Source organism: Ovis canadensis, chromosome 8 (genome assembly GCF_042477335.2).
Source record: "Ovis canadensis isolate MfBH-ARS-UI-01 breed Bighorn chromosome 8, ARS-UI_OviCan_v2, whole genome shotgun sequence".
NCBI lineage: Eukaryota > Metazoa > Chordata > Mammalia > Artiodactyla > Bovidae > Ovis > Ovis canadensis.
In genome coordinates this window covers 42596421-42622062 of record NC_091252.1, presented here as the reverse complement: position 1 = coordinate 42622062, position 25642 = coordinate 42596421, and the positions used below count along the sequence as shown (strand labels likewise).

Sequence of the window (25642 nt, the reverse complement as noted above, 5' to 3'; positions counted from 1 at the left end):
CTGAGGCTGACCCCTGGCCTGCTACTCTTTTACCTGGCCTTTTACCTTTTAAAAGGGCTCCTCTTGCTCTGGGTGGAGAACAGACTATGGGAGAGCAAAAGCGGAAACAGGGAAGCTGGTTAGGAGGCTCAGGCAGTAGTCTGGTGACAGACAAGTCCATGTAGAATGGCCTGTCTCGAAAAGGAGCAGGGATGGGACAGAGGGGAGGAATGGGAGTGTGGACAGAGAAGATGGGTAAGCCCACGCTCACATCTCGGTCAGATGGTTGGTTACTAGAAGGGTCTCAGCAGAACATTCAAGCTACTGAGGGCTCCCACCCTGAGACCCAGCAGGCCGAGAGTCCTAGAAGGACCCTTTCCACTGCGGGTCCTCTGAGGAAGAAGCCCTGCGGCCTTCATTTCCCTAGTCCTTCTGCTTTGTGTCTGTATGAGGCTGCGCCTAGGCCTGACCCTGGCTCTAGGAGGGCCACAGTGGCTCCATAAGCCACAGATCCGTAGTTCATTTTCCCTGCAAAGGTGAGCTGTGCTCACCCATGGATTCTCTATGCTGCTTGGCTTCTCTCGGTACAATCACAACTGCTGCCACAGAGTCCATCTCACAACAAAGCAGGCACGCTGGCTCTTCTCATACAAAATGTTCAGAAAACCATCAGAACAGTCGTAACAATGCTACTAAATAACCAGGCTCATTATATCCAATATGTCACCCACAACCGTTAGTCAATTACTTTAACTAGAGCAATATTTAAAGATGACACCCTTCCAATACCTAGACACAAACAATGTTCGAGTTCTTAACAATCTAAGTTCTATCATAACACACATCTTTATAATATGAGCAGGTCCTCTTCATGAAGGTGCAGATAAAACTTCTGTTAAGAGGTTTGTGAAATTTAGGGTCCCAAAGAATACCAATGATGACTTCTTGGTCATTTATGGATTTAACAGTCTGACATCTTCCTCTGGAAATTAGAACACATTTGAGGGAAAGGAAGAAGAAGTATAAGGATAATGAAAAGAAAAACTTGAGCAATTGTATGATGATAAAGAAGCAGGGTGAGGAGAATTAAATTATTCTTGTCCTGTAGGAGTCTCAGCATCCAAACTCATACTCCAGGGTATTATTAAAATCACTGAAACTCGAAAGCCCATGAAATGACACCAGCAGCTGAGCTTTTTAAAGAGGATCACGAGTTTAGATTTTATAGCTATGGAAGAGTCTGAACACATTTTTTCTAAGAATAGTTGCTCAAAGCTAAGAAATCCAATTCACATTTCATTTTGCCTTAACTATTAGAAACCTTCAAAGGGAAGTTTCAGTTATGCAAGACTTCTAAATCCTGTTGTACAACACTGTGTTAACAATATTATACTATACACATTAAACACTGTTGAGAGTAGAACTCATGTTAAATGTTCTTACCATAATTTAATAAAAAGAAAACACAGCTACCTGCAAAGTGTTGCTCAGTTTGGGAGCTGGAGATGCCTTTACCTTCACTGTTTCCAGAATTTTTTCCAACTTGTCCTCACATCAACCCACTAAACAGCTCAAGTCCTTTTACAAGCACAAGTCTTACATATATGAATAAAGAGGATGCACAGGTTACTTATTAGATAAAGTATATAATACACACAGGGCTTCCGTGGTGGCTCAGTGGTAAACGCAGGAGACGTGGAAGATCCCCTGGAGGAGGGAATGGCAGCCCACTCCAGTATTCTTGCCTGGAAAATCCCACACACAGAGGAGCCTGGTGGGCTACAGTCCATGGGAGGGTCACAAAAGAGTCAGGCATGACTGAGCGACTAAAAAACAACACAGAGCATCACGATGCACAATACAGGAATAAAAAGATGAATCACACACATAAAGATAAAAGCTCTAGGAGAACACAGGAAGGGAAAGCCACTCCCAGGACAGGGTGGAGTGGGCCTCAGAGAGTGGGGCAGGCAGGCAGTCTGATGGCAGAGAGAGACTTCCAGCTGGGAGACTGACTGTGGCGTGGGTACCATTCGAGTGAAACCAGGGATAATGCTACCTACATCCCACAGACCTGGAGGAGTTTTAGCTGCAAATTCTACACACACAAGGGTGTATATGTAGGTGTGTGTACATGTATACATACACATGTGTACATATACATACGCACACAAACGTGCGGATGACACAAACACTCATGTGTATATATATGAGTGTGCTGGTTAAAGCAACTACGGTCAAGGCAAGTGGTTGGTGTCACAGCACGGACTGGCGGTGTTTTCTGTATAGTCCTGAGTAAGGAGCCGAGAGCATCCTGGAGGCCAGAGTGGGAAGCACCCAGACCCCCTCTCTTTGCTGGGAGTATAGCAGAGTTCAGAAATGACTCCCCAGGTGCAAGGATACACCCACAGAAAAGAAGACAAGAGGTGGCACAGTCCATCTGGGAGGCTGCAGGACCCAGGGCCAGGAGGGCTGGGTGGCCACATGGAAAACTAGAGGCAGGTCGTGCCAAACACAGTGAGAGGCAGCTGCTCCAGGAAACGGGTCTAGAAATTGAGACTATAGAAGAATGGAGTCACGTACTTTACAGGACACACTTAGGAACTGACACCCCACAAATGAAAAAAAAAAAGCACACCATATTTTCCAGTGTTCTCTGAACATTTACAAACATTACCAGTACATCAGATCAGACCAAAAAGGAAATCTTAAATTCCAAGAAAAGCTTCTTTGGGTCACGGTTGTAACTATAATGCTGTTATATTGACCCAGGGAGGTGCCTTTCTCTTCCTGGCCCCACAAACCCCTACAAACCCCAAGGACAAGAAATGTTGAATCCAATTGGTGAGATGCCAAAATCCATAAGGCTTATCTTTTAACATTAAAAGCCCAGTGTGACTACAAAGTAAGTAAAGGGCATCAACAGATGGATTCAGTTTTCCTTCTTGTTTGGTGAGTTCATCAGGTATTTTTTAGCTAGTGATTCTTTTAGCTCTCTGAGCTATTGAAATTTTTTGCTTTCATAATTTGAAAATGTTACACAGGACCAAAATGTTTCAAGGTAGTTTTAAACACACCAAAAATGTCTGAAATATGAAAATATTGGAATCCAAAACATAACAATTTAACTGGATTTTTTTTTTTGAAAATAAACTGCCCCAAATTTAATTCTGCCAATAAATAAAGAAAAAAAAAATTAAAAGTGGGTCCCTGTCTACTCTCAGGGCAGGAAGGCCCCCATTGAGCTTCCTGCTGCATGTGGGTGACAGACCAGGTAGAGCCTTCCAAAAGCCCTTCCAGGTCTCTTTCCACCTTCTCTGCCTGTCCCCAGGAGGGCAAATCAACTTGTTCCCCCACTGGGCGAGTTACTGCCAATCAAAGGGGAAGGAAGCAGAAAGTCTCGCTATGACCTTAGATTCAAGCCTTGGTCTCAAACCTCGCCATTACCAGGGAGCTCATTCCCAGGTGGAACACTAACCTGACCTGGCTCTGTTCTTCAGTGTACATACTACTACTGACCAGGAGCCTGGCATGGACAGAGGCCATCTGCACATCAAGTCCAAATCTAACTTAAAACCCACCCAGGAAGAAGTTAAACACATACATATCCTCTCTTGAATAACTCTTGTATCAATGAGAAATCCAAACGATAACAAGACTATTTCAAAAATAAGAAAAGCAAATCTGTTAGGAATTAAAGTTCTTGTTGTTGTTTAGTTGCTCAGTCGTGTCTGACTCTGCTACACCATGGACTGCAGCACGCCAGGCCTCTCTGTCCTTCACTATCTCCCTGAGTTTGCCCAAGTTCATGTCCACTGAGTCCGTGATGCCATCCAACCATCTCATCCTCTGTCGTCCTCCTCTCCTTTTGCCATTAAAGTTCTTAGAATGTGACAAAAACACCTGAAGCTGACATCTGTTTCTTTTCAGTCTCTTAGGATGCCCCACTGATAGACTGGAGGTGGCGTGGTGGGTGAGGTGTGACCTCTGCTAGCCATCAGAACTCCCCTCCCTGAGATCCAGGGATTCATCCAGGGCCGGGCAGGACACCCATGCAGAAGGAGGCTCAGGGCTGGTCCAGGGGTTTGTTTAATGACTCACACACATCGAGGCAGCTGACCTGATCGAGTCCACAGCACAGATTCAGGAGCGTACCTGGAACAGGCTCGGGGGAAGAAGTCAGGGCCTGGGTGTGCCATGTGCTGAAGGGCAGCGCCCACACTGTGATGGATGAAGTACGTGTGGCCCAGGGAAGATGCTCTACACCCAGATACAAGGCTAGGTCTGGAAAATGAGTCACACCTTCAGGAAGTCTGGGGTTCACCCTCTCTTGATCAGATTTTATCATTTCTGGGTGCCAGCAGCTTACACTAAATGTCATAAAATGTCAGTGATACCCCTGTCTATATTTTAACTATGTTAACTCCTTTCTACATTCTTCACATAAGTAAACCCTGTTCATTTTCACAGGCAGAATCTTCCATCAATTCTCTTTGACATATAACAGTCAATAACGTAGTTATGAACCCAGGACAAGCAACCAGGATCCTTTTTTAGGAACCGAGGTGAACAATAGAAGGAGAGGTTATCTCATGACATCTGGGCTGTGTAAAACCTGAAGGGGCAAGGACCATCTTTCTCTATCACGTGGGAGAGGCTACTGGAAAACAAAACAATCAGAAGAGCGGATTACCTAAGAGACAGGGACAGACAGGTTAACAGAAATATCACAAGCAGTCCTAGATCAAGCTGTGCTTTACGGCATGTACTGATCTTCAGTTACGCGAGCCTCTCAGCTCTTTTTTAAAAAAAATATATAAAGGTGCCGTTTATCATGAGTTCTGACTGATACAGCTCTTCCAAGAGCCCCTCAGCTCAAGCACCCCAGGCTGGAAGAGGATGAACCCACCAGAAGCTTGCCGGAGGGCTGTATGAGAAAGCCTGGAAAAAGTGATCATCAGTAAACGAGAAAGAGTGAAATATTAATTAAACATTCTAATCGAAAATCTTTAAGGTAACAAAAAAATAAAATAAAAATAAATCAATGAGTTAGAAAATTAAAGGATACAACTTAAAAGTTCTAGAACCATTCCTTTCTAAAAACACCACATTCAACCAAAGTTCTGGCTAAACTAATTATAAAGGGGAAAGAAGTTACAGACACTGGAAATTTGAAATGATAAAGACAGACACACAAACCTGGAGAATAAGGTCATTGTAAGAAATATTTCACATAACCCCATGCTAGTAAGTTTTAAAATCTCAATGACATGGACAATTTTCTAGGAAATACAAACCACTAAAATGGATCCAAATAAAAGGAGATATGAACAGAGCCCAAGAATTAACTGCAATAAAAGAACCTGTCCTAGATAGTGCTAAAGCTTTAAATGATCAAGCAGATAATCCCTGTGCTATTTAAGCCACTTAATAATAAATGCAATAGCAACCATTTATTAAGCACTTACTTGTGAGAGATGGGAATACCAGACTACCTGACCTGCCTCTTGAGAAATCTGTATGCAGGTCAGGAAGCAACAGTTAGAACTGGACATGGAACCACAGACTGGTTCCAAATGGGAAAAGGAGTACGTCAAGGCTGTATATTGTTACCCTGCTTATTTAACTTATATGCAGAGTACATCATGAGAAATGCTGGACTGGAAGAAACACAAGCTGGAATCAAGATTGCCGGGAGAAATATCAATAACCTCAGATATGCAGATGACACCACCCTTATGGCAGAAAGTGAAGAGGAAATAAAAAGCCTCTTGATGAAAGTGAAAAAGGAGAGTGAAAAAGTTGGCTTAAAGCTCAACATTCAGAAAATGAAGATCGTGGCATCCGGTCCCATCACTTCATGGGAAATAGCTGGGGAAACAGTGGAAACAGTGTCAGACTTTATTTTTTTGGACTCCAAAATCACTGCAGATGGTGACTGCAGCCATGAAATTAAAAGATGCTTACTCCTTGGAAGAAAAGTTATGACCAACCTAGACAGTATATTCAAAAGCAGAGACATTACTTTGCCGACTAAGGTCCATCTAGTCAAGGCTATGGTTTTTCCAGTAGTCATGTATGGATGTGAGAGTTGGACTGTGAAGAAGGCTGAGTGCCGAAGAATTGATGCTTTTGAACTGTGGTGTTGGAGAAGACTCTTGAGAGTCCCTTGGACTGCAAGGAGATCCAGCCAGTCCATTCTGAAGGAGATCAGCCCTGGGATTTCTTTGGAAGGAATGATGCTAAAGCTGAAACTCCAGTACTTTGGCCACCTCATGTGAAGAGTTGACTCATTGGAAAAGACTTTGATGCTAGGAGGGACTGGGGGCAGGAGGAGAAGGGGACGACAGAGGATGAGATGGCTGGATGGCATCACTGACTTGATGGATGTGAGTCTGAGTGAACTCCGGGAGTTGGTGATGGACAGGGAGGCCTGGCGTGCTGCGATTCATGGGGTCGCAGAGAGTCAGACACGACTGAGCGACTGAACTGAACTGAACTGTGCCTACCACTCTGCTACATGCTTCACTAACATTATCACTCAGTTTTTACCACTACCATATATAGTAGTTTTCTCCAAATTATGAATTAGAGAATTGAAGTTTAGAGAGGTTGATAAGCATGACCAATGTCACACCTCTGATAAAATTGTGGAGTTAAAATTCAAACCTGCCTACCTCTAAAGCTATTCATTAAAAAACTATACATTGTTGCTTTCCCGTGAATAAATAGGTTCCAAGATCTTGGAAGAGTTCTCATCTGCTGCTGGGAAGAACAGGGTAGAAAAGAAGTTCTGGAAGAAGGGAGACATTCAGATGCTACTGAATGTCTAGCTCGGTGGCAATGCACGCCTGAACCAGGCAGTGCCAGCGGGGATAAAAACAAGAAGGGTATGAGATTTTACAGAGGCAACTGGAGGTCCAGAAAATCATGTGGAGGATTATACACAGAAATGCTCCAAATGGTCAGAGTGCCATCCAGTGCTGTACAGGAGAGTTCTGGAAGTCTTTATTATGACATGCGCCTTGATTTCCCCCAATGAGAAAAATCAGAATCACAAATAAAATCCCTCCAGTTTACAAAGATGCTCTGAACAAGTGAGGCATCTATGAGAATTTTAGCTCCTTGAAAGTGCCCTCTATAAAGCAAAGCTATTGTTGTTCTCTGCTGCTGCTGCTACTGCTGCTAAGTCGCTTCAGTCATGTCCGACTCTGTACAACCCGAGACGGCAGCCCACCAGGCTCTGCCGTCCCTGGGATTCTCCAGGCAAGAACACTGGAGTGGGCTGCCATTTCCTTCTCCAATGCATGAAAGTGAAAAGTGAAAGTGAAGTCGTTCAGTCGTGTCCGACTCTTAGCGACCCCATGGACTGCAGCCCACCAGGCTCCTCCGTCCATAGGATTTTCCAGGCAAGAGTACTGGAGTGGGGTGCCATTGCCTTCTCCCTACTGTTCTCTAATCATCTCTATAAAGCAAAGGTATTACTGTTCTCTAATCATGTCTAAGCATTCTCTAAGGCAGTTTTTCCAAGCTTTCTGGATCTTAACAATTACCAGATGAGGTGCTTGGGAAACAGATTCCTACTCCTATCAGATACTCTAAAGTAGATCTTGGGCATGTCTATTTTTAACAAGTACCCAGGTGATTTTTGGGCTTCTCAGGTGGCTCAGTGGGTAAAGAATCCACCTGCAAAGCAGAAGGGTTCGATCCTTGGGTTGGGAAGATCCCCTGAAGGAGGGCATGGCAACCCACTTCAGTGTTCTCGACTGGAGAACCCCATGGACTGAGGAGCCTGGTGAGCTGCAGTCCACATGGCTGCAAAGAGTTGGACACGACTGAAGCGACTAAGCACAGATGCATGCACACACAGGTGGTTTTTAACACTGAGTGCTTTCCCCCTGGACATGGCGGACATCTAAGAGAAAAGAAAGCAGCTCAGAGAAGTCACAGTTGTCTTCGTTCTTTAGTTGCTGGTTCTTTAATAACTGTTTTCCCAAAGATAGCATGTCTGATGTCAACATTTCTCACAGAGGAAATGTAGATTATTGGAACCAAAGCTGAGTAGTGCTTATGGGGAAAATATTAATGTTAAATGTATTCAAGCACCTTAAGAATTTCATCAATGGTTTGGGGGCTGCTTTCCCTGATGGTGAACAAATGGGGCAAGACTCCCAGCCTCTACTCAAGGTGTGGCTCAGCCTCCTTTTGGCACTTACCTCCAGCAGCTCAAAGGTTAAGGGGCTCACCATCTCCAATCTCTGGTCTGCCTAGGATGGCATGTGATTCGAAGCTGTCATGGACCACGTTTCTCTTGCTCATAACAGCTCATCCTTCTCCTCACCCCCAGGTAATCTAATGTTCCGATTAGTGGCGACACAAGTAAACACAGGACAGGGCGGGACAGAGAAGGAAACCAGTGGACCTGTGGCATTTGGGCTGCCAGGGTCCATCTTCCTCACCAGGGTTCTCCCTGCTTAGTGAGAGAACTCCACATAGCTGTCCTGTCGCTGCAGAAGCGAAAGAAGGTCCCCAAGGTTTCTACCAAATCTTGTCTCATTGCCACAGTACAGCCGAGGGATGAGCACAAACATGTCTGGAGCCTGGCCACACAGAACTCCCTCTCCCGGGATGCAGTCAGCGAGCAAGCGACAGAGGGCTGAAGGGCGGTAATCACTGATGCCATTAGCAGTGCTGCCTGAAAAGTGGAAATTCCCACCATGGAGCACAGGAACTACCTGGTTCCTGTCTGCTCCAAGCCTAGCTCTCCAGTCCACCCAGAAGCTGGCCTCAATGTCCCTGCTATGAATTCCTTACTTGCCAAACGTCGCCAGAATTCATTTCAGCTGCTTGCCTCAAAAATCCCATTGCAGAAAGCAAGAAAAAGACAAAAGAAAGGACTGCTTAGAAAAGAGGATGGCCCAGTACCAGCAAACTCTATCATACTTTGGACAATTACCCCAAGCAGAGATCAAAAGGACATGGTTCCCTAAATACACGTTTCAACTGTGGATTTACAAGAAAGCATACTAAGGCTAAACATTTCTGTAGGTGATGAAACATTTTAAGACCTTAGAAGTCTTGGAGACTGAGATAATAACTGGTAATATATTTACCTAAAGCATTTCCTGTTTCTAGTAGAGAAGGAACAACATAGTAGTAATTCTCAATCCAGGTCCTTACATGAAACATTAATAATGGGGGGTAGGGCATTTCACGATGGGTTCATAAACACCAATTAAAAGAGGTGTTTACCTAACAGCTTCAAGGTAATCTTTGGCCTAGTTTAATCATTGCACTTTAGAACAATAAAACTACACTTACAAGTCACAATTCCAACCACGGGCAGAGGTGGAGATTCAATGCTCAAAATACAGGTATCTTTTTCTAAGACACTAGATTTCAAAAGGAAAATGCTGCCTACTTTTGTAGATGAAAATAAAAAGACACAGATATCTCTAAAGTTCAACATTCTGAGTAAGCAAATAAGAGGACTAGAGTCTGAAGGTCTACATTTCAATACATTGAAGCAGCAACACCTAAGCTGTACCACTTTTGTATAGAGCTCTGCTGAGCATGGAAAATGAACTGTTACATGCATTTTCTCAGCTGGGTGTTGCTAAAAGCTTGGCTCTAGATGAACTGAGTGTGACTATATTCATTTTATAGATGAAGAAAAGAAATCCCAGGTAAGACATCTGGCTGTACTCACAGGTCAAGAAAATGGAAGCCTAAAGGCTACGACTTCCAGTCCCATCTGGCAAATACTCCGTTCCTCCACCCTGTGTCCCAACAGAAGCAACACCAGCAATGTCTGGAAACTCACAGTACAAAAACCATGTTCACAGTCTGTCCTAAAGTCTACAAAAGAACACTGCAAACCGAAACCAGTCTTCGATGCTGTGAATTATATCCAGTATTCCTCCACTCCCAGTCAGCTTCATCTGCTGTCTGCTGGCTTAGAGACACTGAACTGGCCCTTCACATGCGCGTACATCCTGGAGCAAGCTCTCCCTCTGTAGGCTCTGCTGCCTGACAGCCTGACGGGGAGATGCGAGTGGACAAAAGGATCTCAGCTCCCCAGCCCCTCGTCAGTTCTTGCCCATGATGGCCATGTCCCACACTAGGGAGGCCGCACCACACAGGGAAATCTAGGCCAGACCGCTATCAGCACAGAGAGGGCAGCTCTTCCTGCTATATCCTTTCAGGGTCAGTCTTAAAGAACAACAACAAAAGTGAGCAGAAAACCACATATCAGAAGATAGGATTCCAGGGAGAGGAGCTGACTGCCCTAAACACTGTTCTCCACTGAACCTCTGTGACATTAAAATACCTACAGAGCAATCCTAGGCTATTTAACATCCTAGAGCTGATCGGAAGTCTTTTGAGATTTAAATCTTTCTTGCAGAGGAAGGGAGGAGTATACGCAGGGGAAGGGGATGTTTCCAGCTTCCTTACCTGTAAAAGTGAGGGACTGTTCTGCTCACTACCTTCATAGCCCCTTCTCAAAAGATATAACCGGCAACCCTTAACTATTCCTCCAAATAGGGGGTGGGGAGCAAATAATGTCTTAGAAAAGAAGATCTCTGTTTCTTTGATCCTCTATGAAACAAATGATACTTTTTTAGGAGTAAACATACATTTGGTGGGGCGGGGCGGTGGGGGGCGGTGGTGTGTGGTTCCTATTAAGAGATCTTCTCTCATGATCCACAAGGCAAATAGAGCTATTGGTACTGTCATTTAGCCCAAGGCAGTTCTCAGGGAAGGGCAAAAACAAATTGGTCTTTTGATATCTGCAGCTGGTATCCTACATTTGCTTACCTCCTGGACCAAAGCCCCAGGACAGGGCTTCTGTGGAAGCTAGACTTGACAATTAGCTACAATAACAGATGTAAATTCTTCCCCTTTTGTAAGTATCTCCCCTTCACTAAGTAACAAGTTCTGGAATTCAATCAAGAGGTCAAAGCTGCAACAAGATGGAGTGAAATGGGGAGGCTCTTCAAAAGGTGAGAAGGATGCTGCGTCTATCTGGACTTCAGGGCTGCAAAACCAAGCCCAGAAATGCAGAGGATTTCTCACTATCAGGAAAGGGAGCAGATGGTGCCCTGTGGACTGACTGCACCATGATGGGCGGGGAGGCCAGGAGAAAGAAATATGCATTTGGTATCCTCCCAGCATCTCCCTGGTAGCTCAGAGGTTAAAGCATCTGCCTGGAATGCTGGAGACCAGGGTTCGATCCCTGGGTCGGGAAGATCCCCTGGAGAAGGAAATGGCAACTCACTCCAGTACTCTTGCCTGGAGAATCCCATGGACGAAGGAGCCTGGTAGGATATAGTCCATGGGGTCGCAAAGAGTCAGACACGACTGAGCGACTTCACTTCATTTCACTTCACTTCAGGGACCCACGAGCAAGATGGCTGCTGCAGTGACAAGAACAGTGTAAGCAAACTTCAAGCGCTTGAAGGGCAGCGCAAGGCGGAGGGGGCAGAGCAGTCCCCTTGCCAGTGTACACCAAAGCTTCTACAATTCCCCAGGAAGAGTGGTCCATCTGCACAAAGAACACAGGATGACGGTGAAGTCACTGGGCCTGGCAACTGAGCCACTGCTGACCACAGAGATGGATGACAGACGGGGCAAAGGAAGAAGGGTGTGAGCCCCCTGCAAGGGGCGCACGACTGGCTTACAGACAGGAAGCGAGGAGACGGCCCGTGGTAAGAGCTGAAGTGAGACGCGAGTAGGGCTCACCCGAAAGGGCCAAGACACCAACTGAGACAAGGAAACATGCTACAGAGAGCTAAGGCGGAGTGCGGGGTTTGGGGTTCACTTGCCTGTCTGTCCCGGGAAATTTAGGAAGCTAGATTAGGAAGTGAATCACATGCACACTACAGTCAATGGGTGGGGGTGGGCGTCTTACTGTTAGTAGTCTGGAGGCTCAAGTCCCCTCAGAGTCAAAGCATCAGGCTGCACACACACATCAACACGGCTGCACGCACTTCCTTCCATGACCTGCGGAGGACAAGCTGGGAGAGCCTGCTGACTGGGAAGCATGGGCTCACCGCTGCTGGGACCTGCCTCACAGTCTTCAAATTCTTTTCAGTGAGTAAACCCTCTCCCTCTACCGTCTCACTTCCCAGGTTTCCCTGGTGTCCCACTCACTCCAGTGAGACTTCACTATGGTTTAGACATCTACCTCCAGAGTACACTGCAGTTAGCAGATGTCTACAGAGCTTTCAATACAGACTCTTCCCTTTATCTTTTGTTAAGTTTGTATTTCCATACAGATTCTTCTAGAACAGCGAGCAAACAGCAACAAACCACTGTCTCTGAGACCTAAAAAGGCACTTTATAAAGTCGTCATCCCCAAGAGCGCCGCACTCGTGCACCCTTCTCCCACTTCCTGCTCCACCAGGAGCACTTTCCACTTAGCAAAGCAAAGCTTACAGCCCAACGCTGTAACAGATGCATGGACTACTGTGTCAAGCACGGCTACCAGGTTCAACTTCAATGCTAAACCACTGTTGGAAATGGAGATTTTCAATTTTCCACTATTAAAAATAACACTCGAAACTGGCCCTTTTCTATCTGAAGTGACACTATTACTTGCCCAGTAGGCCTGAAAACTCTTTATTCCTTAAGTATTTACTTTTTGTTGCTGCTACTGGGTGGGTTGATTCCTCTTCATTGATGTTATGTATGAGTGGTATTGATTTTATATTTATTCCATACATACATGCTTTATTCAACTCATTCTGTTTTCAGTTGTTTCCCTTGGGTTTTCTAGATGCATAATCACAGAACCGATAATTAATGATAATTTTATTTTATCCTCTACAAATTTTAGTTCATGTTTTATTGCACTGGTCAAAGTTTTGCAAACATATGAAGACAGTAGTGACAGAGTTATTCCAGTCTAGTGTTCAGGTTGCTTTGAATACTTACTATTAAAGCTATTACTATTTTTAGTTTTGGATTTTTAAAAAAATTCTTAAAACAGGGAGAGGGAGAGGGTGGGATGATTTGGGAGAATGGCATTCTAACATGTATACTATTATGTAAGAATTGAATCGCCAGTCTATGTCTGACGCAGGATACAGCATGCTTGGGGCTGGTGCATGGGGATGACCCAGAGAGATGTTATGGGGAGGGAGGTGGGAGGGGGGTTCATGTTTGGGAACTCATGTAAGAATTAAAGATTTTAAAATTTAAAAAATAAAAACTAAAAAAAATAAAATAAAATAAAAAATTCTTGAAACATTACCTAGATTAGATTAGTTATATAGGTTTACTTAATCTATGGATATAATAATATTAAACTAAATTTCTGTGACAAATTCTCCTTTTTTATTTTTAACCTGCTATCATTGTTTATAGTCTTCACATCAACGTTCACAAGAAAGGTTGGTCTGAATCTTCACTGTCCAATACTGGCAGCCATTAGCCACATGTGGTAACTGAGCACCCAATATGCTGCTGCTCTGAAGAGGAGAGTGAAAAAGTTGGCTCAAAGCTCAACCTTCAGAAAACTAAGATCATGGCATCCGGTCCCATCACTTCATGGGAAATAGATGGGGAAACAGTGGAAACAGTGTCAGACTATCTTTTTGAGCTCCAAAATCACTGCAGATGGTGATTGCAGCCATGAAATTAAAAGATGCTTACTCCTTGGAAGGAAAGTTATGACCAACCTAGACAGCATATAGAAAAGCAGAGACATTACTTTGCCAACAAAGGTCTGTCTAGTCATGGGTATGGTTTTTCCAGTAGTCATGTATGGATGTGTGAAGAAAGCTGAGTGCAGAAGAATTGATGCTTTTGAACTGTGGTGTTGGAGAAGACTCTTGAGAGTCCCTTGGACTGCAAGGAGGTCCAACCAGTCCATTCTAAAGGAGATCAGTCCTGGGTGTTCTTTGGAAGGAATGATGCTAAAGATGAAACTCCAGCACTTTGGCCACCTCATGAGAAGAGCTGACTCATTGGAAAAGACTGATGCTGGGAGGGACTGGGGGCAGGAGGAGAAGGAGACGATAGAAGATGAGATGGCTGGATGGTATCACCAACTCGATGGACGTGAGTCTGAGTGAACTCTGGGAGTTGGTGATGGACAGGGAGGCCTGGCATGCTGCAATTCATGGGGTCGCAAAGAGTTGGACACAACTGAGCGACTGAACTGAATTGATATGTGCTATAAGTGTAATATTGGAGAAGGCGATGGCACCCCATTCCAGTACTCTTACCTGGAAACTCCCATGGACGGAGGAGCCAGGTAGGCTGCAGTCCATGGGGTCACTAAGAGTCGGACACGACAGCAACTTCACTTTCACTTTTCACTTTCATGCACTGGAGAAGGAAATGGCAACTCACTCCAGTATTCTTGCCTGGAGAATCCCAGGGACAGGGGAGCCTGGTGGGCTGCCGTCTATGAGGTCGCACAGTCGGACACGACTGAAGTGACTTACCAGCAGTAGCAGCAGCAAGTGTAAAATACACATTGGATTTTGAAAATTTAGTCTAAAAGAATGCAGATACTTTAACAATATTTTATATTGATTACATGTTGAGATGTTAGTACTTTGAATATACTCAAGTACTTTAATTAATTTCCTGTTTCTTCTTACTTTTTTAATATGACTACTAGAAAAATTTCAGTTATATATGTGGCTTACATTATATATCTACTAGGCAGTGCTGGTCTACTGTTTCCTCTTTGCAAAGTAGTTCTCCCGAGTTTTTAAATTAAGGCTGAACTGATCTTAAACAACTGAGCTGCACAGGATATTCTACAAACTGGTACATCTGCTATAAAATAGGGTTATGTGGGCCTTGGCAGCTTGAAAGGATTCATCCACATTCAAGTCCCCACCACCACCATCTTTGAGAATTTTCAAGTTACAGGTCTGCTGATATTTCTTTAATAAAGGATAAAGCCTCAAATGCCAGGAACTGTCAGAATTGAATAAGCTCTATTAAACATGAGATTAAATCAAAGACTTACTGATAGCATTTCAGATCTTGAGCTATCAATGTTCCTCACTTCCGGGCTGGTTTTTATTGAAAATGTAACAAGCAGCTTTCTTTGTTTTAAAGGCTACATGAAGATTTTCGTCTTTACACCGAGGTATGGCTAATACACCCACTTCTGGGTACATGCCTCTAACTGTGAGTAGAAAATGTTCCTGCTGCTCTTCTGCTCATTGGAAAAACACACCCTATCTTTTCAGTCTGAGACAAGAATTTCACTCATCAGATCTCAGATGACAACCAGCTCCTGTCAATAACGAGGTTGGTTCAGGAGAAGGATGCGGGGCAGGCACTAGTTGCACGGCCGTGACACCTGAGGAGCACTGCCTGGACAGGTTAGCATGAAGCAGGCATGGAGGGGTCACCCGGCATGCTTGGAAGAGGACCCATAACGCCCCACGGTGAGCAGAGACACGACTCTACTCCTACAGCGTGCATTCTCAAAGCTACTACACCCAGAGTCTTTGATGTTTTATCATTTCTTTAATGTGAAGTTGATAACCACCTGGACCACCCGATTCCACTCATAAGCTGAGTGACCTTGGACATGTTATTTAATCATTCAAACTCAATTTCTTCATCTGTGAAATGGGGAAAAGAAAAAGATCTACTTTAGGATTTGAGAACTGAATGAGACAGGGTATGCAAAGCTACCCCTGAAGTGCCCAGCACACAGTAAACATCTATTATTAAATACACACCATGAAAATAACAGTGTATATACCAATGTCATTAGCGTCTATCCAATGCTGACTAGAAGATCACTAATCAGCAAAGTTTCACCTACTAGTTAAGTGGCTTGTCAATCACAGGACCAGACAACATCAAATGAGGAAGGCATAGCAAAATGTGCATGCATTAACACATAAACAAAAACTGGGTCATTCTAACATAGCTGAATCACTCAATCCCCATCAGAGGCTGCAGAAATCCAGGTTGTACCCAACTCCTTAGACAAAGAAATCAACACAGAAACAGTCCTTGGGGGCAGTTCTCCAGAGATGCACAGGAAGTTTATCTCCTTCTCTCCGGCTCTCCAGCCACTACAGGCTAAGTGGCTGCCTGTGACCCTCTGTTTTCAGGCTCAATCCGTCTCAGCCCAGTCCAAAGTTGGAGGACCAAGATTGTCTGTGGCAGGGTTGAGGAGAGGTCGCAGCCCTCCCCCTGCTCCCTCCTCCTCCTAGCCTCACTTGCCGAGCTGAAGCCTCTGCCTGCTCCTCCAGTTACCCATTTGTTTCTCATTTGCTACCCACCAACCTCTAAAACTCACTGCTTCACCAAGGAAAAATAAAAATCCAAACATCAATCATTCTCACCCATGAGACCTCTGTCTTTCTTGAAACGAATGGGGGAAGGGTGAGAATGAGGGAGTACAGGTACAAATAAAAACCACGAGAAAACCTCAAAATGGTGGTGTGCTGACTTCAAGGACAAAGGACAGGGAAGAAGTTTTAAGAGTTTCTGCAGTGGGCAGAGAAGAGAAACGCTTGCCATGAAGAACAGCCAAGGGTGCCAGAAAGAGAGGCAGGCAAGCTAGTGCCTTGGGAACGAAGGGGTTCCCAAGCTGACATGGGGTTTACTCCAGCAGGAGCAACCTCTTTCTGCTTCTGCTGTCTCCTCTTCCGTGTAACATCGCCCCTGGCTAAGCCCTTCACTCCACTCCATTCCTGGTGAAGCTTTTCCCTAAGGACATGAAGGCAGTGGAGTCTGCAACCCACCGGCCAGGGAGCATGAAAGAGTTGCAGGAGTACGGGACAGGGAGTGGGGGGTGGGCGTGGGCAAGGAAAGCACCCCAATCCCACTGGCCAGGTCCACATCAGAAGGGAATGCCTTCTTGGAAAATCTGAATTGTCTTGGAAATCTGAGTTCAGTCCTCCAGTAGAACACTGATATACACAGTGGCGAGGGACCACAAGGTACAAGAACCGCTAAGACACAGGCTTTTAGAAGCTGGCCTAGAAAACCACTCAGCAGGCATTAACTTTTTTCTTTTTTTTTTTTAATGGGAAATGTACTCTGGGATTCTAAAGAAGCTCAAATAAACTTCTGGAGTGCTGCGGATATTAGAAATTGTATACATATTTTTATACACCAAGTTAATATGGCTATAAACAAAAAAGCCAAAGAACTTGGAGTGGATTGGAGAAACACTATTCCCTCATCCAAGCAGACTTAACCACATACAGCATATGTGAATAGTGAATCTCAAATGACAAGTCCTGGGCACTCCAAGAAAGAAAATAGTATCCATCGGACATCACACTTAGGGGTAAACTTCATTAACAAAATGAGACTTCACCTCAAAATACTACGTGTTTCTCTAAAAGAATAGGAAAATTTCGTATTTTTAGACAGAGTAGAAAATTCTCCCTTTCATCCCCTTATAAAATATAAAAAGATACTGAGAATTCAGTTTACTTATAATTTAGTTGTTGTATTGCTGTTGCATTAAAATCAATAAGTAATCTAAGACCAGAATTCAGTTTTCAAGACTTGGAACAACTTCTTCAATATATTTTCTTTCCTTTGGGAGAAAATGTATTAGGCAATTTTTTTTTTCCACATAATTATTCTCTAGGTTTTTATTTTTCTTTGGTAAAAATTTGTTTTCCTTTTTTCAAGTACTTTCATTTCAAACGGTTGGTTCATCGGTGTCCCTATAGTCCATAAGCACTATTCAAAACAGCTATGTGATCTCCTATGGGACTACAAACACTTTCACTGTTTCTCATGAATCATTTCAGAGAGTGGTAGTATAACACGTCTATTCAGCATCCCTCTGCAGACAACACAGGATAATACCAGGAGGGAAAAGCCATGGTTACTGATGTTTGCGGTTTGGTCTGAGCTATGAAGACCACCTTCTCTTTCATAATAAGCCCTCATTTACCTTCGTCTGCTCGCTGTCTGGGTCTTCAAGCCAAGCGTAAGGGTCACAGATTTTATGCCCATGATAATCCTGTACCTGCAAAAGACAAAATGTGGTATTAGATGACTAGTGTCTAACCCCAACTACATCACTCCTTTTCAAATGTGACAGAGATAAGAAAGGAGCAGTCTGAAATAGCCCAACTGGCCCACTGGCAACGTGTCTGCCCAAATTGCCTCATGAACCGAAGTTGGAAGGTTCTCAAAGGTGTCAAACCACCTTTAATGAAAAGAACCTTTTAGCTGGAGCGGGAAGAGAGATGAAAGGTCAGACTAGGAACAGCTCTGTCTGTACAACACAAAACAAAGGCCTGCCACTGTGTTAAAGAAACTTGAAAACATGTTGGTGGCCAAGCGCTGAGTGACACAATGCAGAGGGGACACCGGAAGGGCCCGCTCGGGAAGGAGCCATCGCACATGGGTGCACCGCCCTGTTCTTGCGAAGCTTACAGATGCTTAGGAGACCTCCCGACAGCGCACAGTATGATCGGTTTTGGCTTTAAGCCTAAACTACCAAAAAGCAAGTTAACTGATGTGTAATGATGCTCAGTGACGTCAGAGAAAGCTGACTTTCATGTAGTGAAAGAACATTTCTACAACTGAAGCTTCCAGTCTGTTCAATGTATTGTTATGAAATGCTTTCTTTCACTGTGTAAGAAAGGAGGCACAAAGGTATCACGCATTCAGACTACCCTGATATTTGATGAGATTAGACCGCTGAGTGCCAGGAGAGCCTGGCTGAGGGGACGCCTTCGGAAGTCCCCCCGTGGGAACTTTTGGAAAACCAAATTTCTGGGTGGGCCTGGTCTCAGAGACTGACCGAGTCTGGAAGACCAACTGGAAGTCACCACTCCCCAGGTGATTATGCCTAAAGAAACTACCGACAGATAAATACCCCAATAACACAGTAATGTGATTAATCTAATCAAATAAAACCACATGGACAACATCTTTCCAATCAAGTCTCTCTCAACAACTGAACAACACTCCTTGGTTTTGTTCTGTAATACCAGAAGGTAAGGCCTATTCCCCAAGGAAGGCAAACACTCTCCTGGAAAAGGTAAAACCTGCTGTTTCTACTGTTTATCAAAATTCTGCTGTGGCTGTTGGTCAACTGAGACTCTCTCCCAAGCCACAGACCCCTGGCTTTCTGCAAGGGGTCAGCATCTGTCCTCATCTGGTGCTGGGGAGAGAGTACCTGGAGACATGCACACCTGGAAGGACAGGCAACTGAGCTGGAACATAAGAACTGCTCAGCATCTAATGACCAAAAGGTGCAAGGCACGCAAAACCAGATGAAGGCCTTCCCAATGAGTCTTCCTAAAATTACCAATTTTCAATCCTTACCCAAAACCTCTCTAAATTTTAGCTGATTATCACCACTGAAGAAAAGGTTTTCTGCCCTGTTTTCTCATCTGCAAGTCTCTTACATTTTACATACCTTGCTGCTACTGCTGCTAAGTCGCTTCATTCGTGTCCAACTCTGTGCAACCCCATAGACGGCAGCCCACCAGGCTCCCCCATCTGTGGGATTCTCCAGGCAAGAACACTGGAGTGGGTTGCCATTTCCTTCTCCAATGCAGGAAAGTGAAAAGTGAAGGTGAAGTCACCCAGTCGTGTCCGACTCTTAGCGACCCCATGGACTGCAGCCTACCATGCTCCTCCATCCATGGGATTTTCCAGGCAAGAGTACTGGAGTGGGGTGCCATTGCCTTCTCCGTACACACCTTGAAATGGCTACAAAACATGCTTACAGTAACAACCATCTTTTCTCTGACAATAGGAATCAAAAAAATGTAAAGTTGTGCAAGATCTTCCAACCCAGTATTTTTAGGAGCAATGTCAAGCACAAGATGGCAACATGCCCAGGGTCACACAGAGTTCAGAATCAGAGCTGAGACTCAAAACAATCTGCAAACAGCTCTCCCCCAAATATTCCTCGGAAGGGATGGACCAGACACTTTAAAAACGTTCCTCAACTCAGTTCAGTTCAGTCGCTCAGTCATGTCCGACTCTTTGCAACCCCATGAACTGCAGCACGCCAGGCCTCCCTGTCCATCACCAACTCCCTGAGTTTACTCAAACTCATGTCCACTGAGTTAGTGATGCCATCCAACCATCTCATCCTCTGTCATCCCCTTCTCCTCCTGCCTTCAATCTTTCCCAGTAGCATCAGGGTTTTTTTCAGATGAGTCAGTTCTTCCCATCAGGTGGCCGAAGTATTGGAGTTTCGGCTCTAGCATCAGTCCTTCCAATGAATATTCAGGACTGATGTCCTTCAGGTTTGAATGGCTGGATCTCTTTGCAGTCCAAAGGACTCTCAAGAAGATTCATCAATTCTTCGGCACTCAGCTTTCTTCACAGTCCAACTCTCACATCCATACATGACCACTGGAAAAACCATAGCTTTGACTAGACGTGCTGTCGTTGGCAGTGTAATATCTCTGCTTTTTAACATGCTGTCTAGGTTGCTCATAACTTTCCTTCCAAGGACCAAGCGTCTTTTAATTTCATGGCTGCAGTCACCATCTGCAGTGATTTTGGAGCCCCCCCCAAAAATAGTCTGTCACTGTTTTTACTGTTTTCCCATCTATTTGCCATGAAGTGATGGGACCAGATGCCATGATCTTAGTTTTCTGAATGCTGAGCTTTAAGCCAACTTTTTCACTCTCCTCTTTCACTTTCAGCAATGGGCTTTTAGTTCCTCTTCACTTTCTGCCATAAGGGTGGTGTCATCTGCATATCTGAGGTTATTGATATTTCTCCCAATAATCTTGATTCCAGCTTGTGCTTCATCCAGCCTAGCATTTCTCATGATGTACTCTGCATAGAAGTTAAATAAGCAGGGTGACAATATACAGCCTTGTCACCTTTCGTTCCCCTATTTGGAACCAGTCTGTTGTTCCAACTCCAGTTGTAATTGTTGCTTCCTGACCTGCATACAGGTTTCTCAAGAGGCAGGTCAGGTGGTCCAGTATTCCCATCTCTTTCAGAATTTTCCAGAGTTTGTTGTGGTCCACACAGTCAAAGTCTTTGGCATAGTCAATAAAGCAGAAGTAGATATTTTTCTGGAACTCTCTTGCTTTTTTGATGATCCAGCAGATGTTGGCAATTTGATCTCTGGTTTCCCTTCCTTTTCTAAATCCAGCTTGAACATCTGGAAGTTCATGGTTCACGTACTGTTGAAGCCTGGCTTGAAGAATTTCGAGCATTACTTTACTAGCGTGTGAAATGAGTGCAACTGTGTGGTAGTTTGAGCATTCTTTGGCATTGCCTTTCCTTGGGATTGGAATGAAAACTGACCTTTTCCAGTCCTGTGGCCACTGTTGACTTTTCCAAATTTGCTGATGCTACCAAAACTCAGACATATCCAGAAACTTAACTTTTCATAGAGGGGGAAAGATTAACAGCAAATCTTAGTTTTATGGCTAAGTGAAAGTGCTGCCACAGGCTAGACCCAAAGCAATGAATGTCTGCTGAATATCCACACTGTTGTGCCTGATGTTTTAAAGCACCTTTGTAAGAGAGCTGATTATATTCCTATTTTACAGCTGCAGAATGCAATTCACAGAGATTGGAAGGGTGAAGGCTGTAGATCTGCTGTGAGCTAAACACTGTGCCATAGTCACATTTATCTGATCTGATCCTCACTGTAAGGCTCCTACCAACTCATTTTTCCAGATGAGGAAACTGAAGCTGGACATAGTTAAAGCAGCTGACAAGGGTCAGATGGTTAACAAGCAGGAGGTAGAACAGTGATCTCACCTTGAGCAGACCCCAAAGCCTGAGGACTTGACCTTTTGCTAATGAAGCAGACCAGTTGTGAATTGGCAGGAGCACAGCTGGACCTTTACTTGGAACCCAGTGTACCCTACTGGACTGCCTACTGATGGTGTTCACCTCTGAGCAAGCAGCCCCAACTTCCCAGTACCTGCCTTATAATCTAAAGCAGACTGAAGTCAGTTACTGAGCAGACATTTCTAACCAGGACAAGAAACAGATTCTCTCCAGGACAATCCCAGGAGCCATGTACCCTCCCCCCATCCACCTGGCCCCTACATTTTTCTTTCATAACAGCATATCCTACAAATAGGGTGATCTCATAGACCACATCCCCTGAACTCAAGCTATATAGTACCTGATTCTCCCATCTGATTTAAGTTCACAAACCATTCCATATTTTCCAAAGAGGCTTTAAAAAGAGAGTTCTGATAAGACACTATCACTATTAATATTTCACTTGTATTGGTCAATAGTTTACCTGCTGCCTCTGGGACTAAGTGCATATTTGTACACACAGCAGGCAGAGCCCATCAAACCTGGCCCCATTTCATCTTCCCTTTCCAGCTGCCGTCCAAGCTTACACCCCAGATATTCTGGTCACAATGGCCTTCCTGCCATCCCAAAACAAACCCAATTCCATGACTGTCCAGCCCTACATAACTATGACTTTAAGTCACATGACCAGGAATGTCGTTTCAACCTTAACCAACTGACCAAGTTCCAGCCTCAATTCTCATACTGTCTCCACCTCCTGAAGCGAATTAATGTCATTCTCCTCTGCGTTTTCCACTCACCCTGCACACCTTGCCACTGCAGGCCTGAATTCCCTGAGGGCAACACTCTCGGGGGATGGGCCACAGTATCACTGGAACAGCATGGTTTCCAAAACTCTGCTAGCTAACGCAGAAATCCATCCAATGGGATCGCAAGCTCCAACCCCACAGTTCAGCAGGAGACTGTTCAGTGCATGGCTGGAAGACGCTCAAGGGAGAGAGACAGAGAGCTACAGCAATGGCTAGCGCCTGCTGGAGAGAAATAAACCCATCCTGGAAATCAAGGCTACAATTTGAGTAAATGCATAAGTCAAGCCTGCGTTAGTAATCAGGATGTCAAAGGAAAAAGACACTGCCCACAGGCTGTCAGGGCTGGGACGAGTAACCTGTGTGATCTACAGAGCAGGGTCCAGGCTGGACCAAGCGCTACATTTCCTCGGCCTTGAGGCTGATCACGACTCCTCTGATGCAAAAGCACTGGAGAGTATTAAAATCCAAGGTATACTCTTTTAAGTTAATTGTTCATAATCTTTCTGACACCTTCATAAAATCCTCACTTAACCCTTTCAAGAGGGTTACAGATTAGGTGAGCTGCAGCATTTTGGAAACCCCCAAAGTGAAGAAGTTAAGGAAGAAGCACTCCTCCCCCATTTAAATAAAACAAATCTAAAACAGTACTTATCAAATGTTATAATTTTATCTCTCCTGAAAACTCAAAGATCCTCAAAAACCAAACCAAGATATTTATGCCTTCCCACTACTCATGTCTGGCATACTGCAGGGCCAGGGCATCACCTGAATGAACGAATGATTGATACTCTTACTACAGAAGCAAGTAAGCTCTGCTGTTAGCCAAGCCAGCCCTAACAGTTCATTCAGGGAAGAGAAGGCCTGTAACAGGCAAGGGACCTGCCAAAGGGCATCCAGGGAGGGAGTGACAAGAGCCACAACTCGCACTCAGGTCTTCTGACTTGGTCTGTCCCCTTTCCACTCCTGCTCGATCACGTCACTCCTGTTGCACAAAGGAAACAACTCTTGAACCAAGGGCTTCTTGGGCGAGTAAATTTAATAAGCAAGCAGCTGAAGAGACGAGAAAACATGGTTACCAAATGGCCACAGGTCAAAGAAACCATGAATGCATTAGTACCACTTGGAAGTCTTAATGTAAAACAACCCTTACATCCTTCGCTCTAAAGCCCCAGAACCCTTTACCCTAAGATGAGAAGTGCTTTAAAGTACAGACTTCAGGCACAAATCGGGTCAAAGCAAGCAGAAAAAAAAACTAGAACTGTATTATACAAAAATCTTTTTATTCCAACTCTATTTTAAGTCATCTGAGGAATTTGGCTATTCCTACGAGAATTATGCCCACAACATTTGGATTTACTCCAGTTCTTAAGATGCCAAACTAATTTTTACACGCAAAAAAAAAAAAAAAAAAGGTGTCTGCCCAGAATTCCACCCACGGGATCTCCACAGTGACTCTGAGGTTATCTACAAACTGAGGGAAATGGTGGCTAAGCCCTGCACTAGGCAAAGCTTCATTCTGCAAAAGGCCACCCTGTCCTCTTCTAAGGCCTCCTCTGGCCCCCGCCGACTCTGCTCTGGTTTAGGAACACGCGGATCAGCACTGTCACACCACGGGGCCCTGCCTCACCTTCCACGGACTCTATCTCCGCCCTGAATCCCCAGCGCCCGCCGCCAGCACCCGGCAGGGGGAAGCGCTCCACACACGTTTTAAAAATCGAATGAATGAACTTCAACTCTAAGTATTTTTAATTTGTGAGTTGAAAAAGTTTGCTTTTGTTTTATAATTGGACATCATCTACACACATTCACACTTTCTCCTACCTCCATATTTAAGAGCCTCCTCCAGGCAAAAATGCAGTGACACGTTCCGTCTTCCCACTCGGTTAAGACGCCCATGCCCACCTGAGTGTTCGCCCTTGACCCGGATGATCTTGGGAAGTGGTCTAGCGGCGGCTAACCACCGGCTCCGCCGCCAGCGGGCGGAGGGTGACGGCCACCAGGGCCCCCGCGCCTCGGGAGGAGCCGGGCGCCCCCAGCCGGGTCTCGCAAACAAAGGCCGAGGGGGAGGGGAGAGCAGGGGGTGAGGGGCCGCAGGGGGTGAGGGGCCGCGGGCGGCGGGGAGTGGGCCAGGCGCAGCTGGGTACTCACAGCGGTCTCGTCGCGGTACACGTCGGGGTACTGGAAGGACAGCATGGCCGGGGACGCGCAGGGGCGGCGTGGGCTCTGGGGCGGACGCGAGCGGGCCGCGGGGCGAGGCGGGTGCCGGGAAGGCGACGGCGGCGACGGGCTGCTCTCGACCGGGACTCTCGGCCGGGACTCAGGACCGGACCGGCTGCGCGGCGGCGAGGACGTGCGGGAAGCAGGAAGCAGCTGTCGGCGAGGCCCGGAGCCCCTCCCCGGCGGGCGGGCCCAGCGGCGGCGGCGGCGGCAAGAGGGAGCGGGCGGCGCCGTGCGTGCGCCAGGCCGGGCGCACAGCTCCCTCTGCAGGAGCACCGGCCGCGCCCGCGCCGCCGCCCGGGCCCACGCCTGGACCACCGAGCCGAGGGTCCCCGCCACGCCAGCGGGGCCACGGCGCTCAGCACGCGCCAGGGAGGGACCCGCGCGGGCCGGGGACACGCCCAACACGCCGGCCCGGCCCGCGCGCCGGGCACACGTGCAATCACGCCTGCGGGGCCACCACGCCTCCTGGCCCCTCCCGCCGTCCCCGAAGTCCCCCTGCTGGCCGCTTCGCCATTGCAGCGCTCGCCGGACTTGCCTCAAGCCGAACGAATCGCGGGATTTGCTTATTCGGTTCTCTCATCGAATTGAAAATTCCTGTTCTGAGACTGGGTAGGGGCGGCGCGGAGAGACCTAGCCTTCCCAGCCTTGAGAGCGGAGGCTCTTGAGGTGACCTAATTTCCACCGCCTGTAGCCCTGGACTTGGAAGGGCAGTAATAATGGATCGTGAGGACTAAGAAGGAAACACCACCCGTATCCTCAACACCCCTGGTGGGCGCTCTGTGATTGGACAACTGGATTATTTAGGTGCTATGAGGTGTGAGTAGGACCACTGATGAGTCCTTGGGCTCCCCAGGTGTCTCAGTGCTAAAGAACCCGCCTGTCAATGCAGAAGAGGCAGGTTCAATCCCTGGGTT

The 25642-nt window shown here is 45.8% G+C and overlaps 1 protein-coding gene across 1 annotated transcript in view; it reads right to left on the bottom strand.

Moving 5' to 3' along the window:
- The window catches only part of PREP (prolyl endopeptidase), a 143953-nt gene extending 118621 nt beyond the window's left edge, over nt 1-25332 (bottom strand). Inside the window, exons 1-2 of the mRNA XM_069598252.1 lie at nt 24657-25332; nt 17885-17959 (exon numbers count right to left, since the gene is read on the bottom strand). Of these exons, the coding sequence (XP_069454353.1) occupies nt 17885-17959; nt 24657-24701 (120 nt within the window). The 5' untranslated portion in view covers nt 24702-25332. The remainder of the gene's footprint in view (nt 1-17884; nt 17960-24656) is intronic.
- Nucleotides 25333-25642: the final 310 nt, after the last annotated feature.